Consider the following 14,287-nt stretch of genomic DNA (forward strand, 5'->3'; position numbering starts at 1 on the left):
AGAACTTCACCTGTAATTTTACACATTTGTTTGTTACATTTTAAGCACAAATGAGAGATGTCTTTCATTTACTACCATGACACAGCATTTTAATGTGTAGTTAAACTTCTTTACAAGTTTGACTCATCTGGCCCTCCTAAGATCAAAGTAAGCTGTATGTGGCCCTCTGTGTAAAACGAGTTTGACACCCCTGGGATAAACTATACCATAATAACTAAATCAGCCTAGCTAAGTCTGGCATTGATAATACCCAAATGAAATGCAGCAAAATCATGTCACATTTCTTCCATTGTGTTTACATAATGGTAAGCTGAGAGCGTTGACAGCTGTGGGTTGAAGGATCAGTGTATTGTCTTTAACGTATTTAATGATTGGTTGAAATTGTGTTTGCTTGTCCACAATGATTACAAGGAAGGAGGGAAGTTAAACATTAAGTTGCCTGACTAGACATTTGCAAGGTGACTGGATATCCTCCAGAACAAATTTAAACAAACCCACTTTGACACTGCAAGGTCATTCTGTTACCTTAGTGAACTGTATCCTTAGGTTATTTCAAAACTTGAAATGTAAAGATCTTTTAAGAGTTCTTTTCACTGTATGTACAGATTGCTTTTCTAATGATGTGTTGTCCCGCTGTTGTTTTAAAAACGATTTAGGCTGCAGTACAATATGTGAGAATATGTCTGTAGTCATGACTGAGCTATGGGGCCCTGTGGCAAACAGGCCTACAGGCTTTTGACTCAGTGACAATAGCGAAAATGAACCGAGACTGGATTACAACAGTCCTGCATTCCTCTCCAAACCTGCCTGACACACACACACACTAATCCGGCACACAGGCAGACAGATCACAGAAGCAAGCCAATACATGTCTAACACACTCTTGCCTAAAGTGCAAAGAGAGTACTTAGGACAAGAATTGTGTGGGAATAGAAAGTCTGAAAATACTTGAGTAGAACATCCTAAAATAACACAATCATAAGTCTTAGTAACCAAAAAGAGGTCAAATCATTGATAACTCTCATTAGATGTGTTTCACTGTACTCGCTCAGTCCTACTCCCAGACTTTTCTGTGCTGACTTGAAAATAAACTAAGTCCTGTGCCAGTCTGCATCATCAGTACGCTAGCCAAGAAATACATTTTAAAATTGATTAGTATTTAATTCAGAATTTGTTCGCAGCCTTTGTTTATTAGATTCTGCTGCATGAATGCCACCTGTCACAACCTGCTTTCCGTTAACACAGTCGACAGTTTCCTAATGCACAGAGTGGTGAATGATTAAACCACAAAGCGGCGCGAACAGATAACCTGAAGGCAGCAATATAAATGAACATCCTCACTGCCTGCGTGCATCATTGAGCAGAGGAAGCAGAGCCACTTTGGGCTGGGGAGAAAAGAGTCTTCTCCTTCATTTTGGTGACATTTTGCCAGTGCACTAGGCTTCTAAAGTGCTCTTTGAAAAGAACAAGCCCAGTCTGTCCAAGCCTTGTTGAAGCCTCCTTTTCACATCAGCTCCTAAATAAAGTCTAAACAAAACAAGAGTAATTGTATTTTCAAACCCAATGTGGTTTTATCAGGTTCTAATGAATGAATAGTCAAAAGTACCCAGTATGTTTTCCAAACTAAATTTATGCTTGGTGAACAGTTTCAGTATATAAGCTTGTGTCAAGTTTAAAACTCAGTTTTAGTACAATATTTATTATGGAATAGAGCGGTTATCACAGGATATCATCAAAGGTTATTTCAGGATATTCAATAATGTACTTACAATGTGAATGTCACTTTTGTATTTCTAGGAAAAATGACAGTTTTGCAGTTTTAACTGTTAGTGCACTATTGCAGGTGAAATTACTATCACATTCCTAGTTTTATTCTAGCTTTGTTGTGAATGTGTCTGCACAGAATGAAGACAGGGGCGTTATAAAGAGTCTTAGTGTGAACTTAATGTGTGCGGGTAGACTGTTAAAAGTGGTGTTACTGCCTCAAGTGTCTTGTCAGGACTTGTCAGAACAGGTGTCTGAAACTCTGATCCCCCTCTTAACTTCACTTCCTCTAATTCTTGTTCTCCCGCTTGTTTTAACCTCTCTACTTCTTTTTATGTCTCCGTCTCATCTCTCTTTTATGCTTTCTTTAATCTCCCCTTACTTTTTTCATTTCTGAAGCTCGCCCTGCTCCTCCAAGTTAGGAGGTTTTAGTCCTTTTAAAATTACAGATTCATTTCAAGTTTACACTTCTAGAGCTATTATGTAGACAGTATACGTCTTGCAATGACAGTGGCACCATGTACCAAAGTGAAATATACTGTAAAAGGTTATAATGACTGTAATGACATTGAGTTACCCTCTCTCGCTTTCCTGTGAAGCCTCATCTAACATATAATCTTCACTCATCTGAGTGTAACACCACCCACTCGGTGCATTCCACCTCAGGGTTAAAAACCAGTGGTTTCCTACTTATCGGGAAAACTAATATGTACCTTGACTACCTGTGCACAGAATTTGTGCATACCAAAACACTGAAAGCACAGTGATTACGCATCTTACAGTTTAAGGGTGACACTTTATAACTGTCATGCAGGGTCATGACTTAGTCTATATGCAAACAAGAAGCTGGGTGGTAACCCAGCTATTAGCCAGTGCTTTCATGATGGTAATTTTGGTAAAGTGCAAACATCTTCCGTGTCAATTCGATAGGTTTCACCTAGGCCGGGGAAACACGGCTGAAACCTTTAGTGATATTAATGAGGATATTTTAGTAGATCCACATGCTGTACAGCGTGTTGCATTTCTTTGCAGTTTCTGCTGGCCCTGCAGTGGGACAGTGGCTGTAGTGTTTGGAAGTGCGTGGGCTTAATTGCAAGCTGTCACACAGCTAAGAAGATGTGGATAAAGGCACACCTTGGGTGGTTTTAGATGGCCACTTTTGCTACTTAAACTCATCATGCTCTCATAGCTGTGTTTTTCAAAGCAGTGACTAAGTTGCACTGTCATCGACTACATTAAACCAAACAAAACCAGCTGTAAAACTAAAAGTTTAACTACTGGTTTTGTTTTAATTGAAGCTTGAGGCTGGGATTATGCTCACTTGTGGATGCACACAAACAGCTACAGGCACCACGGATGAGCAGTTACCATTGTTCACTTTTTCAAGTCCCTTAGGAGTACATCTGGAGTACTTGCTGCAATGGTAGCACAACAAATTTGAAGGCAGTGATCCTCTGATGACAAATTTCACATCACTCAAACTTAAGCAAGCCTTCATTCATTGAGATGAAAACGCTAACACCTTTTCTGTCATTGGCACAAATAGTAGCAAAAACTGTATATTAAACATAATTTGTTCAATGTTCAAAAGGTCAAATTTAACATTTTTAGCTTAGTTTAGGTTCAGTTCAGTTTTCATTCATATAGTCACCGTTCTCAAAAGTTAATGACTGTCAGTGGTGGCTTAGGGGAAGTGTTGAGTGTATCATGGATGATAAATAAAATGCAGTTATTTTATTTTTTTAAAAACCCAATCACAAAGTCGATCCACTGTATAATGTTATCTTTCCTTAGAGATGTCCAACCCAACATACCATAATTTAAGGCATGAAGAGATTCAGTGATTTTACAGAAGACCTAAAAAAATACTGAAATTTTCCCTTAATCTAGTCCAAATTTAAATATAATCTTTGTGAACATTACGGAATCTTCAGTACAAAATAATAATCCCGTGTTAGCTCTTAATTACATTAAGACTGCCTGAGCTGACTTCACACAAACCTTCAGATCACAGAGGTGTTTCCACACACTGACACTTCTAAAACTGAGCCATTCTCTAAAGTGCGTACAGTTAGACTCTTACAGCAATCTGACTTCTTCACGTTTGGATAAAACAGATAATCCTGCATGTTAATCATACTCAGTAAGCCACGATGACTCATCCGAGCTGCGTCGTGCATTATTCTTCAGCTTCGTCATACATATGTATGTTCTGGATGACCGTGTTAATCTCTGCAGCCCCTCTGCTGATTTGATGAGTGGATGACAAGGTCTTAACAAAGGCCTCGCCATGCTGTCGCTTTTGATCAGTTGCTCAGCCTAATGGCTGTGGAACTGATTTTTCTCACCCCAAATCCATCTAGACTTAATATTTTAAATGTGTGTGGCAGATGGTGAGTTTGACACAGCTAGTGATCAGAAGCTTGCCCATCTTGAGAACCACTCAGAGGGCAGCATCAAGCAGTAGGTAGCCATATACGGTATTTAGTATTCTTTCAGCCATCTGTGTGTTTGCCCGAAGACATAATGGCTGCACAAACTGTAGTTTAACAGCACAGAATATGTCAGTAGGCACAGCAAGGCAGACCTGGTAGATAATTTTGGTAGATACAGGATGACACTATTCAGTCAAGCTGCAGTCTTGACTAAAATTGTTCCCAATAAGTAATTCCTGTACCTTTCTGAGCTATTGGTGACACAAAAGAAACTAACCCTTCCACAAAGAAAGAGCCTGCCATCATTCGCGTTGGCTTCATTTCTGTACATGGATCCATGTAGCACTGACATTCCAGGTCTAATAGGTTACAGTGTGTAACTTTTTCTCCCTGCTTCAGACCAAATGAACCAAACTCCAGTTGTGAAAGAGAATCACAGCCGGAGTTCATGATTCAGCCTAGGATTAGGAATGTGATTCACTTTCTGCCCACCTAATCTGCCCGGGAACAGGTTACGTTCAAGATAAGAGACCAGCACATATGAAAATCACTTCCAATTGACCAGTTACCTCTCTGAAAATTACATCATCATTCATTTCTTCTGAGAATATCCTGCAGCCCTGCATGTGAGACAGTGAGGTGTATAGATTTCAGAGGCTGTTTAAAATCTTTGTCTTTCCTGGTGAGCATCAATGAGAAATATAGATTCCAGCAGAGTCAGCCCTTTTTTCATGCAATCTATAAATTTCTTTTTAACCACTCACTGCAAGTATTTTTAAACCCTTGCCGTTGTTCTTCTTCTCACAGATGTGGCTTATCTGTTTCCATCTTTTCATGTCCAACACTTTGTAGTTGTTGACCTTTTGTATAAGCGTAGGTTTTCTTGCTGGTTAGAATTGTTTATTTGTTCTTTACCTGCTTCCAGACAGTTTAATATTACAATCATGCTCTGAACACTTTTCCTAAAACACACACATTCACACAGTGCTGCTAGGGCTGGAGCAATGCTGCTGTTTTTAGCATGTAACGTGTTTAACCTTGTCATATTTTAATATATACACACACACACACATATATATATATATAGTTTGCACTTTGTAAAATGTGTCTGCTCTGCTGCCAGTAGACCTGTCCTGACTTGTGACTATTTGTAAGCTGACAACTTCACTCATTCAAATGTTATAAGCACGTTTCTATTAGCCCTTACTGCAGAAATGAGGTTTAGTGAAGCAAGATCACAAAAACATATCTTTGAACTTGCTTTGAGGTACAACCCCAAATGGAGTTCTGTGGGTGTGTGCTATGTTGGAGCAGGATACTGCGGGCAGGACGAAGACCAGCCCACTACCTGCTCAACAGAGACTCTATTATGTGTGTGTGTGTGTGTGTGTGTGTGTTTGTGCGCACACATGCACTTGTGAGTGTATCACCTGACAGGATCCTATTGATCCCGCTGAATCTTTTTCACTGCTGTAAAACTTACGAGACCAAATGAGAGCAAAGAGATTTGCTCCTTGGAGGTGCTTTTGTTCCATCACTGTCTCCTCTCTCAACACTGTTTAGTCAGATTGTCAGTGCATTAAACTCACTTTAGTCTTAGCCACTGGAACATGTCTTTTGATATCCTCCTGCAGTGAGTCCTTTGATGCTTTCAAGCAAATGCGTTCCCTTGTGATGACTTGTGCAAGCTTACTGTTCGCATCTGCAAAGGTAACCCTCTGATAAATCTGAGATTCGTAGGTGGATGATTTTCTCTGTGCTTTTATATTCACAAATTGTTTTATCCTCTTTGTTACGTAGATGCTAGGTTGTAGTTGGAGTTATGAAGTGGATGAATGACTAGGAGTGGTTCTGTGATGTCTGCTGTTGATTCTGATAATCCTCAACATGCTCCAATGTCTACTACACTGTTAGCTCTGTGATTTAGAATGAACACACAAATTGCACATTAAATTTTTTTTGGTTTTTGTGATGTGCAGACACACACACACACACACACACACACACACACACACACACACACACACAGACACACACACACAATGACACACACGCGTGCACGCACACAGAGCAGTGGAATGTGGTGTTTTCATTTTCCTGACCTGGACTGTCAATCAGAGGATGTTGGCCGTGTGCTTTTGAGGCAGAACCATCCAAGCTACACAAATTCCACTCATACCACCCACTCATGTACAGCACACACACACACACACACACACATTACCCACATAAATACACCTTCCCACTGCGTGTCAGATTTATTTCCATCTAGATATGCAGGATGTCCATCTCCAATAAGTAATTTCTGCTGCTGGGTCTGTAAAGCAACCAAAAGTCAATAGCTGATGAAAAAGCACTTTACTACAGTTTGCTCTGTCCATCCCTCAAGATAAAGAATAATTGCTTCTTTGACTGACTCGTCTCCAAATGAAGTTCAGTCTGCTAATTTGTTTTACAGTAAGTTTCCAGGCTCTTTAAATCTGCCTCTTCCTGAGCAAGAGCCGGTGACGAAAGCAGAGGATGCATCGGTTCAGAGATCAGGGTCGGTGAGATTGCATGCTCTCCTGCCGAAGGATGATGTTTTCACTCTTCCTGTTCCCAAGCACTTTGGTGGAAGGATATTTTGAACTTGTGGTGGCCTTGAAATACTTTGTTTGTCTCTCTTTGTTTCACAGATTAGAAAATGTGAAACTTTCCAGATTGAACTTTTAGTCCCAGTGTGTTTTTGAACCTTTTTTTGCTCCTGTCCCCTTTGACTATTCGTTTCTGCAGTTTAAATGCTACAGTTGAATACTCTGTTCCCCAAGGCTGAAAAGAACTACAGCAATACTGAACAGAAACACAAACAGGACATTTAGAAGCAATATTGTAAATGAGCCTCAAGCTGATGCAATAAACTTTATACTTGATTTCAGTGTATGAAATCTTTTCTTTTATGAAAGAAAAAAAGCTAACACTGTTAGTACTTAGATAAGCTTATAGTAATTGAGGACACACGATACCGCACGCTTATCTGCTCCCCACTCCTCTCAGTCGGCGCCTTCTTTTATATCATTTTTATTTTTTTGATCTCCCACCTCCATCCCCACATCTCTTCAAAGCCCCTTTCACGTAGTCATACATTGCCATTATGCATTTTTTATGTGGTTATTGTTGCCTTTAAGCCTGTAACAGAGCCAGTCACAGAGCTGATTCAACATCTGTGTGAAACAGGGAACCAGCATAGCAGGACGCCATCCTGCACACCTACACTGCTGTGTTAGTCGTCAACCCTCTTTGTTTGCTTCGGGTTGAACCAGGAAAAGCAGTTTAATGAGGGGGTATTCTTAGCGTCATTATAACATGAACTGTGAAAGGAGCTTTAAAAAAAATGGAGCAGAAACTTGCGGTGCTGGCCACCCTGCTTCTCTGCATTTCTGTCAGCAGCATGATTTCATCCTCACCCACAATCAAAATGTAAATGGGTGGCCTTTCAGTGACTCCCTCTGCTCACTGTCCTCCCCTATATGTGTGAAAGTATTTTAGGCTTCCTAACCTAAAGCCCAATCTCAGTTTTTGACTAAATTGATGCAATTTCCCCACAATATATTTAGGGTGTTAGAGTGCTCCTGTTTAAGCCAGTTGTTCATCACAGGAGCTTTGTCAATCATTTATCCCAATGTAGCAATGTCTGGACTCAAAGTGCACCATGTCACAATCTTATTAGTCTCATACCAAAAGTTCAGTTTTCATGCTTCACTGCAGTTGCTGCTCTCGTGTTTGAGACATTTATTATTTTTAAATGAGGTTCTCAGTTCAAAAACATCCTTTAGATTTCTATGACACCTGTGTAGCAAGCTCATATAGACATTGCATCTTTCCTACCACTATAGGTTGTATTACACCTAATAGAGACCAACATGAGGCATTGATGTATGTGAGGACTGACTATCAGGTAACACTGACTGTGCTGATTGCATCCCACGCAGATTTTTTAGAGACTTTCTTTTTAAAGCGGTCGAAAAATAAAATGCTAATGTTTCGGTTTTTGTGGTATTTTCTCAGACTTTTCTTTACATTCGCCCTGTGATTTAGCTGAACATCAAAGTTTGTAGGGAAGTTGTTCTGGTCTTTTGATTAAGTGCCTTGCCTTTTAGAAATAACACTACCCAACTTTCCCATTTTTCAGTCTCATATGCAGTCAATTGTGCACTCCCCGTCGGTGTGGATCAGAGAACAGCACAAACTGCGAGCTGTAATTCTATAATACTTATAGTTTGCATTGCAGACACCCTACTGTTCCTCCATCTGTTCCCACAGAGCTAATGTCACTACACAAGCACTTGGTATACAGACTTCATGACTCCCCACTAGGCAAATATACATTGTTACATACACATGCATGCACGGCAAATATGCGCCGCATTCTTTTGCACCAGGGCAGGAGGAATGTTTGTAAAGAAACCCTGCTGGGGTAATGCTGAATGACGGTGACGCAACTCGACTTCCTCAGCCTTCCAATGAACACATCAATTAACAGTTCATTGAAGTGTCCAAGAAGGGCCTTCCCACTTTCCTAAAGGCCACTGTGACATTTTAATACTTGACTTAAGGTTGAAAAATCCAAAGATATTACATTTAAACTAAACAATTCAGTTTATGAATTGATGCTTTCACAGACTGTGAAATGCACAGGACATATAAAACCAGAAAGTAATGGATAAAAATGATCTGCATCCCTATGTGAATGGGGTTTTTTTGCCAACAGGCTGATGGAAGGCAGCATGAATGTGTCAACTGGCGCTAAGCAAATATATGGTTGCATCCCTTGAAGCTGCCGTTTATTTCTGATAGTGGATAGTTGACCCTTAAATTTCTCAAGAGAGATCTTTTCTATACCAGCCATTTTTATATGTCACAGAGGGGAAAGCACTACGACATCTAGAACTTTGAAGAACAAAGTTATTGATGGCTGAATTCTGCTCCTCAATCTGTCCTTGTATTGTTTATGTCGGCTCACATTCACACTGCCTTGGCTCACTGGCCAAAGTGTTATTGTTAATGATATCTCAGCATTGCTAGACACACACAGACTACTGTGTGTGAGTGTGTGTGTGTGTGTGTGTGTGTGTGTGTGTGTGTGTGTGTGTGTGTGGTAGAGGGTCATACCACTGACAGCAGATAGCTTCAATTGGCAAGCTTTGTGTTGGACGCAAATTACAGCATTCAAAACCAAATCTGGTTTAATGGGACTGATCTAAGCTGGCATGTAACAGGTGTTACAGGTGAAGCATTATCTGTAATTAAATGCTGTAGTGGCAAAACTATGATTATGACCACATGATTTAATTGCCGCTGTCTGCTTCTGGGATGTATTGGATTTAGGCTGAATTAACAAAGGCCCTGAAGTCCCACACATTTATGCGCTGCTGGGCTTTCTTAATGCCAGAATATGATTGTGGGAGTTGTGTTAATATTCACAGTTGAGGTGAAAAGATTCATAGTTTTTAAAAAAAAAAAAGATTTCATATTCATATGACTCCTAATTTGGGGGGTGTGGGTTATTGCTGAGGAACTTCGAGTGAATTATGGCATCTAAAGTTTTGTTGACTTGACTTTTCAGTTTGTACTTGGATGGTCTGCATTCGAGTGTGAATGAGGACGGGATAAAGATTAGCACCTCCAAGTCTGAAGCCATGGTTCTCAGTCAGAAAAGAGTGGATTACCCAGTTAGGGGTTGGTAATAAATAGCTCTACCAAGTGGAGGAGTTTCAGTATCTTGGGGTCTTGGTCATAAGTGAGTAGAGAGTGGAACTGGAGACTGAAAATTGGTTTGGTGTTAGCAGTGATGTGGACGCTGTAGCTGTGGTGAAGTGAAGCTGTTGATTTGCTGGTCGATCTATGTCCCTACATTCACCTATGGCCATGAGCTCTGGGTCAGACTGAAAGAATGAGATAATAGATACAAGTGGCAGAAATGAGTTTCCTCCCAAAGGTGGCAGGGTGTCCCTTAGAGACATGGTGAGGAGCTTGGTCATTCAAGAGGGGTTCGAGCCAATATCCCCCATGTGGAGCTTCAAGCATCTGACTAGGATGACTCCTGGCCACCTCCTGGGTGAAATGCTTCAGGCATTTCCTACAAGGAGGAGGCCCTGGGGCAGGCCCAGGACTTGCTGGAGAGATTATGTCTCTCAGCCTACTTGGAAAAACCTTTGGTGTCCTCCTGGAAGAGATGGCAAGGGAGGAGGAAGTCAGGTTGTTTCTGCTTAGACTGCTGTCCCCACAAACCTGATTTTTGTTTTTGTTTGACCATTTCTGTCTGTTCTAACATCACCTACACATCTTCCCATCATGCACATTGTGCTGTTTTTTATCCTTTTAAAATATGCTTGTAGCACATTTGCTTTAAGGTTCTAGAGTTAGACAGTGTCAGTGTTTGCACTTTGGATTTGATTTGGAGCTGTATTAACAAAATTGACTTAGGTTGACTGATTGGTTTTGAAATGCTCCTCACCAGAGGGCATGGAAATCAGTTCTCCAGATGTTGGATGTTTCCAGGCCTTTAAAATTCCAGATTACAAATTGATTCTTTGGTTTAGCTGCAAACCGACTGACCTGAGTTTGATGACAATCAGGATCTGTTCTCCTAAATCCTTTGTTTTCTCTCAGACTCCTACAGTGTTTGCTCTCTGCCTCTTTGTGTTACAGGTCAGTCACATTTAGCAGTGACAAAAGGAAATCACAATCCTTAAGCAGTTGCTACATTTGCACCTCAGTCCCCTTTCATCTTTCTGTTGCTTCAGCCAGCTTGACTTTCCCAGTCTCTTAACTTTTTGACTTTGTCAGCCTTCCCTTCTCTACCCTCTTGTATCATGTCTAATTATCGAAGTCTGTGTGTCTACGGGGAGCTCCTCAATACCTCCTCATCAAAGCTCTTGTTTGTGTTTGCTTGTTTATCTCTGGCTGCTATTCTAGGCGCTCTCCTGGAGCCCTGATGAGACACAAGCCGCCGCTCCCCACGGAGGGTTATACTGTAAGCTGTCACTGCACCTTCAGTCATTCAAAACCCTGGCACAATAAGATTTTGTCGCTTTCTACCTCTTTTGCTCTTTTGCTCTTGAAGGCTGCATTCTATGTTGTCTCTGTATATATAGCATATGTATATATTTTCACATGTCTTTCTGCTGATGCTTTTACTTTGTGCATATTTTAGAGAACTGCAGAATAATGAGAGCCATGCTAGAGGTCGTCTCCTCATCAAAATTTTTCTCCTTCCTCCTTTTTTTTTAATCTTTCTCTGTTTCCCCTCTCCATACAAAGTGCATGCACATTTTCATATGTTTTATTTGAGTCCCCCCCTCCACCACCACTACCTTCCCCACACCTGGAGGGTGCCAAAAGGAATCCTTCAGGTGTTGGTAAGAGAAAGTTTCTTGCTATGATAAGCCCTGAAAGATCTACCATATTTTAGGAGCAACATAAGCTAAAGCGCTAGGTTGCCTTCTGGGAAGAAAAAAACAGAGGCCTCGTTTGCAGTGTGCGTGCATCAGGATGGGGAGGGCATTTGGGGGAAAAACAAGCAATGCATCCAAGAGTTGATGTGTCAAGGCTTATTCTGGCAGCTTCTTTCATTTTATTGAATTTGATGTGCCAGGATAAAGTTGTATTTTAGTCTAAAATCTGGCATCATCTCTGAAATGTAACCTTCCTGTTGGTGTGCTTATTACCATCTTTATGAGGTTTTACAGGTTATGCATCTGGAAAGTGTTTTGCGAGTGCATGTTGTGCATTGGTAAGCACATATTTTGCGCTTCAAAGCGCTGTGATGGCGATTAGCAGCAGTAGTTGTGACAGCGTGGCATTTGGTATAGAAACGGCTCCCTGCATTAGTCAGATCTGTCCCAATGTGACATCTCAGTTACCCTGGTGGCTAAATGTTTACTGGTGTAGGACAGCACTCCTAGCATACCACACAGGATTGACGGTGACAGGCAAAATGTTGCTGTCGTTGTGTGGGGAAAAAAAACGTCAATTTCCAATAACTGTTTTAATTATGTTTTCTATATTTTTATGGAACCTAGTCAGTGCTGAATTACATGCGGGTCAGAAATACGTGTTGTTTTTCTCCTAGGAAGGTAACTTTATTTTTAAATTTTATTTTAAGAGTTTCACTCTGTGGAGAGCAAAATATGGAGAGTTAAGGCTTGTGATGGCAGGAAGTCAGTAATGACTGAGTTGCCGTGAGCTGGTTGCTATGTGTGGCTCTGCTCCTAGTTTGGGGTAACTCAAATATTGTCCCACAGAGTGTCAGCTGCAAGGGAAAACAAATATTGTCTGTGCTTATCTTCTTGCAGATGCCTGAGGCTGCGTCATGACAAAAACAAAAAGCTTAATGGGGGTACTGGAAAGACATTTTTGGGGGATGATCGTGAGTCATATTGGGTCTGTTAATGAGGATACATACCAATGCTAGTCCAGCTGCATACTTCACAAATAGCAAAGGCTAAATTCCTGCCTTTGATTTTTGTTACCGCTCATTAGCTGCTGCTGTGTCCTCTGATGTAGAAGACTCAACTGCACTCCAAGAGTTGGGGACCAATGCAGAAATGTTGTTTGATTCTCATCTTTATACACTCTTCAAACCAGTGTTTCTCAACTGGGGGTACTAGAACCCCTAGTGTTAGTTTAAATAGAGCCAAGGGGTCTTCTGATTTTTTCTGTTGATTTAAAATCTATCAGCTATGCATGCTTTTTTAAACAAAAATGAACAAAAATGTTGTAAGTTGATAGAAAAATGTTTGATAAACCACATTTTTATATTCAGTATTTCTGTTTCCGATGCACTTTGTAACTGTCATTAGCCAGCCAGTTTCTAAACCAGATAGGGGAAGAAAAACAAATGGTTTTTATGGTTCTAATGTTACAACACAGCGAAAATAAAGTCATCAAAATGCTGTTTATCATTAACTTAGTGATGGATTTAAACAGCTAATGAGTTGTATTTTAAGTCTTTTTATGTTCGATGACATTTAAGGAGACAGACATATTATGCAGGCGTCTTCTTTTTTTCTACTAGAAAATGCTTTGAGCTGCTGAGAGCTTACTTCCCTAAGAGAAGACAATTCAAAGGGGGAACATTATTGAGAAAAGTTTGAAAAAAGTTTATGAAATACTGCTTCAGGCCAGAGACATTTTTTGCAAGAACACAAAAAACTCGCCAAAAACTGCATAAAATGGACATCTCAACAAAAGGAAACGCATAATAGGAATCCAGAGCATTCGTCCAAAATAAGTGCTGAAGCTCATTCTCTCAATTCAGTGAATAAGGTACATTTTGAGCATAAATGCGTCCAGCTGACTCGCCTCATATTTGTTTAACCTCTGATTTTTAACCTTCGATCCTATCCCGTCTTGTTTTTGTCCCAGGTGCCGAGATGGATGAGGCTGAGAAATACAAACAGCGCATTGAGGCCATTGCTGTGAGTCCAGACACACATATCCACATCTCTCTGCATACACAGAAAAAAAGAGGGTGAAGAGACCGTGCTCTTAGAGCTGTCCTTAACTCTTAAATATTTTAATGAGTGTGCTGCGTGCTGAGCCAGTCTGTCCCCGGTCCCACGAAAACAACACCAGTTTGCCAGGGAACAGCTGCTTTGAGCGTTATGTAAAATAGAGTACACCTAATGTTCACAGTGACAGTGTCCTGTGACATGATGGGTGGTTAGACAGGTGTCCTCATTTCACTTCTCCTCTCCATTAACTTCTTCTTCATGGCTGCTTCTCACCTTTCTTTATTTCTGATGTGTTATTTACTCTTTCTTCATACCTTTTAGTTTTTGTTGCATGTTTCTCCAAATCATCTTCCTGCACGTCAGTTCTTCTAAACTCTCTAAGTATGTCCATATTTATTCTCTTTCCTTGCCATATTTCGCATTCCTCCTCTTCTTTTTTGCAGGAGAAGCGTCGGTTGCAGGAAGAGCAGGACAGATCCAGAAGAGAGAAGGAGGATGAGAAGCTCAGACTACGGCAGTTCAAGGTCTGACACACACATATTCGGAATGAGCTAACCTGTCTCATTCATTTACACACTTACTCACACAGAGAGA

General features: G+C 40.6%; 1 protein-coding gene across 5 annotated transcripts in view; it reads left to right on the plus strand.

Annotated features, from left to right (window-relative positions):
- Window positions 1–14,287, plus strand: part of palm3 (paralemmin 3) — a 33,756-nt gene that overhangs the window by 9,674 nt on the left and 9,795 nt on the right. For 4 of the 5 annotated variants that reach the window (XM_031741160.2, XM_031741158.2, XM_031741162.2 and 1 more), the window contains exons 2-3: window positions 13,605–13,657; window positions 14,137–14,217. In XM_031741160.2, coding sequence (XP_031597020.1) covers window positions 13,613–13,657; window positions 14,137–14,217 — 126 coding nt within the window. In that variant the 5' untranslated portion in view covers window positions 13,605–13,612. Of the gene's footprint in view, window positions 1–11,153; window positions 11,212–13,604; window positions 13,658–14,136; window positions 14,218–14,287 lie in introns of all 5 variants that reach the window. The other variant, XM_031741159.2, reaches the window with a different exon arrangement.

The sequence above is a fragment of the Oreochromis aureus genome, linkage group 6, assembly GCF_013358895.1.
Source record: "Oreochromis aureus strain Israel breed Guangdong linkage group 6, ZZ_aureus, whole genome shotgun sequence".
In the NCBI taxonomy this organism is placed as follows: domain Eukaryota; kingdom Metazoa; phylum Chordata; class Actinopteri; order Cichliformes; family Cichlidae; genus Oreochromis; species Oreochromis aureus.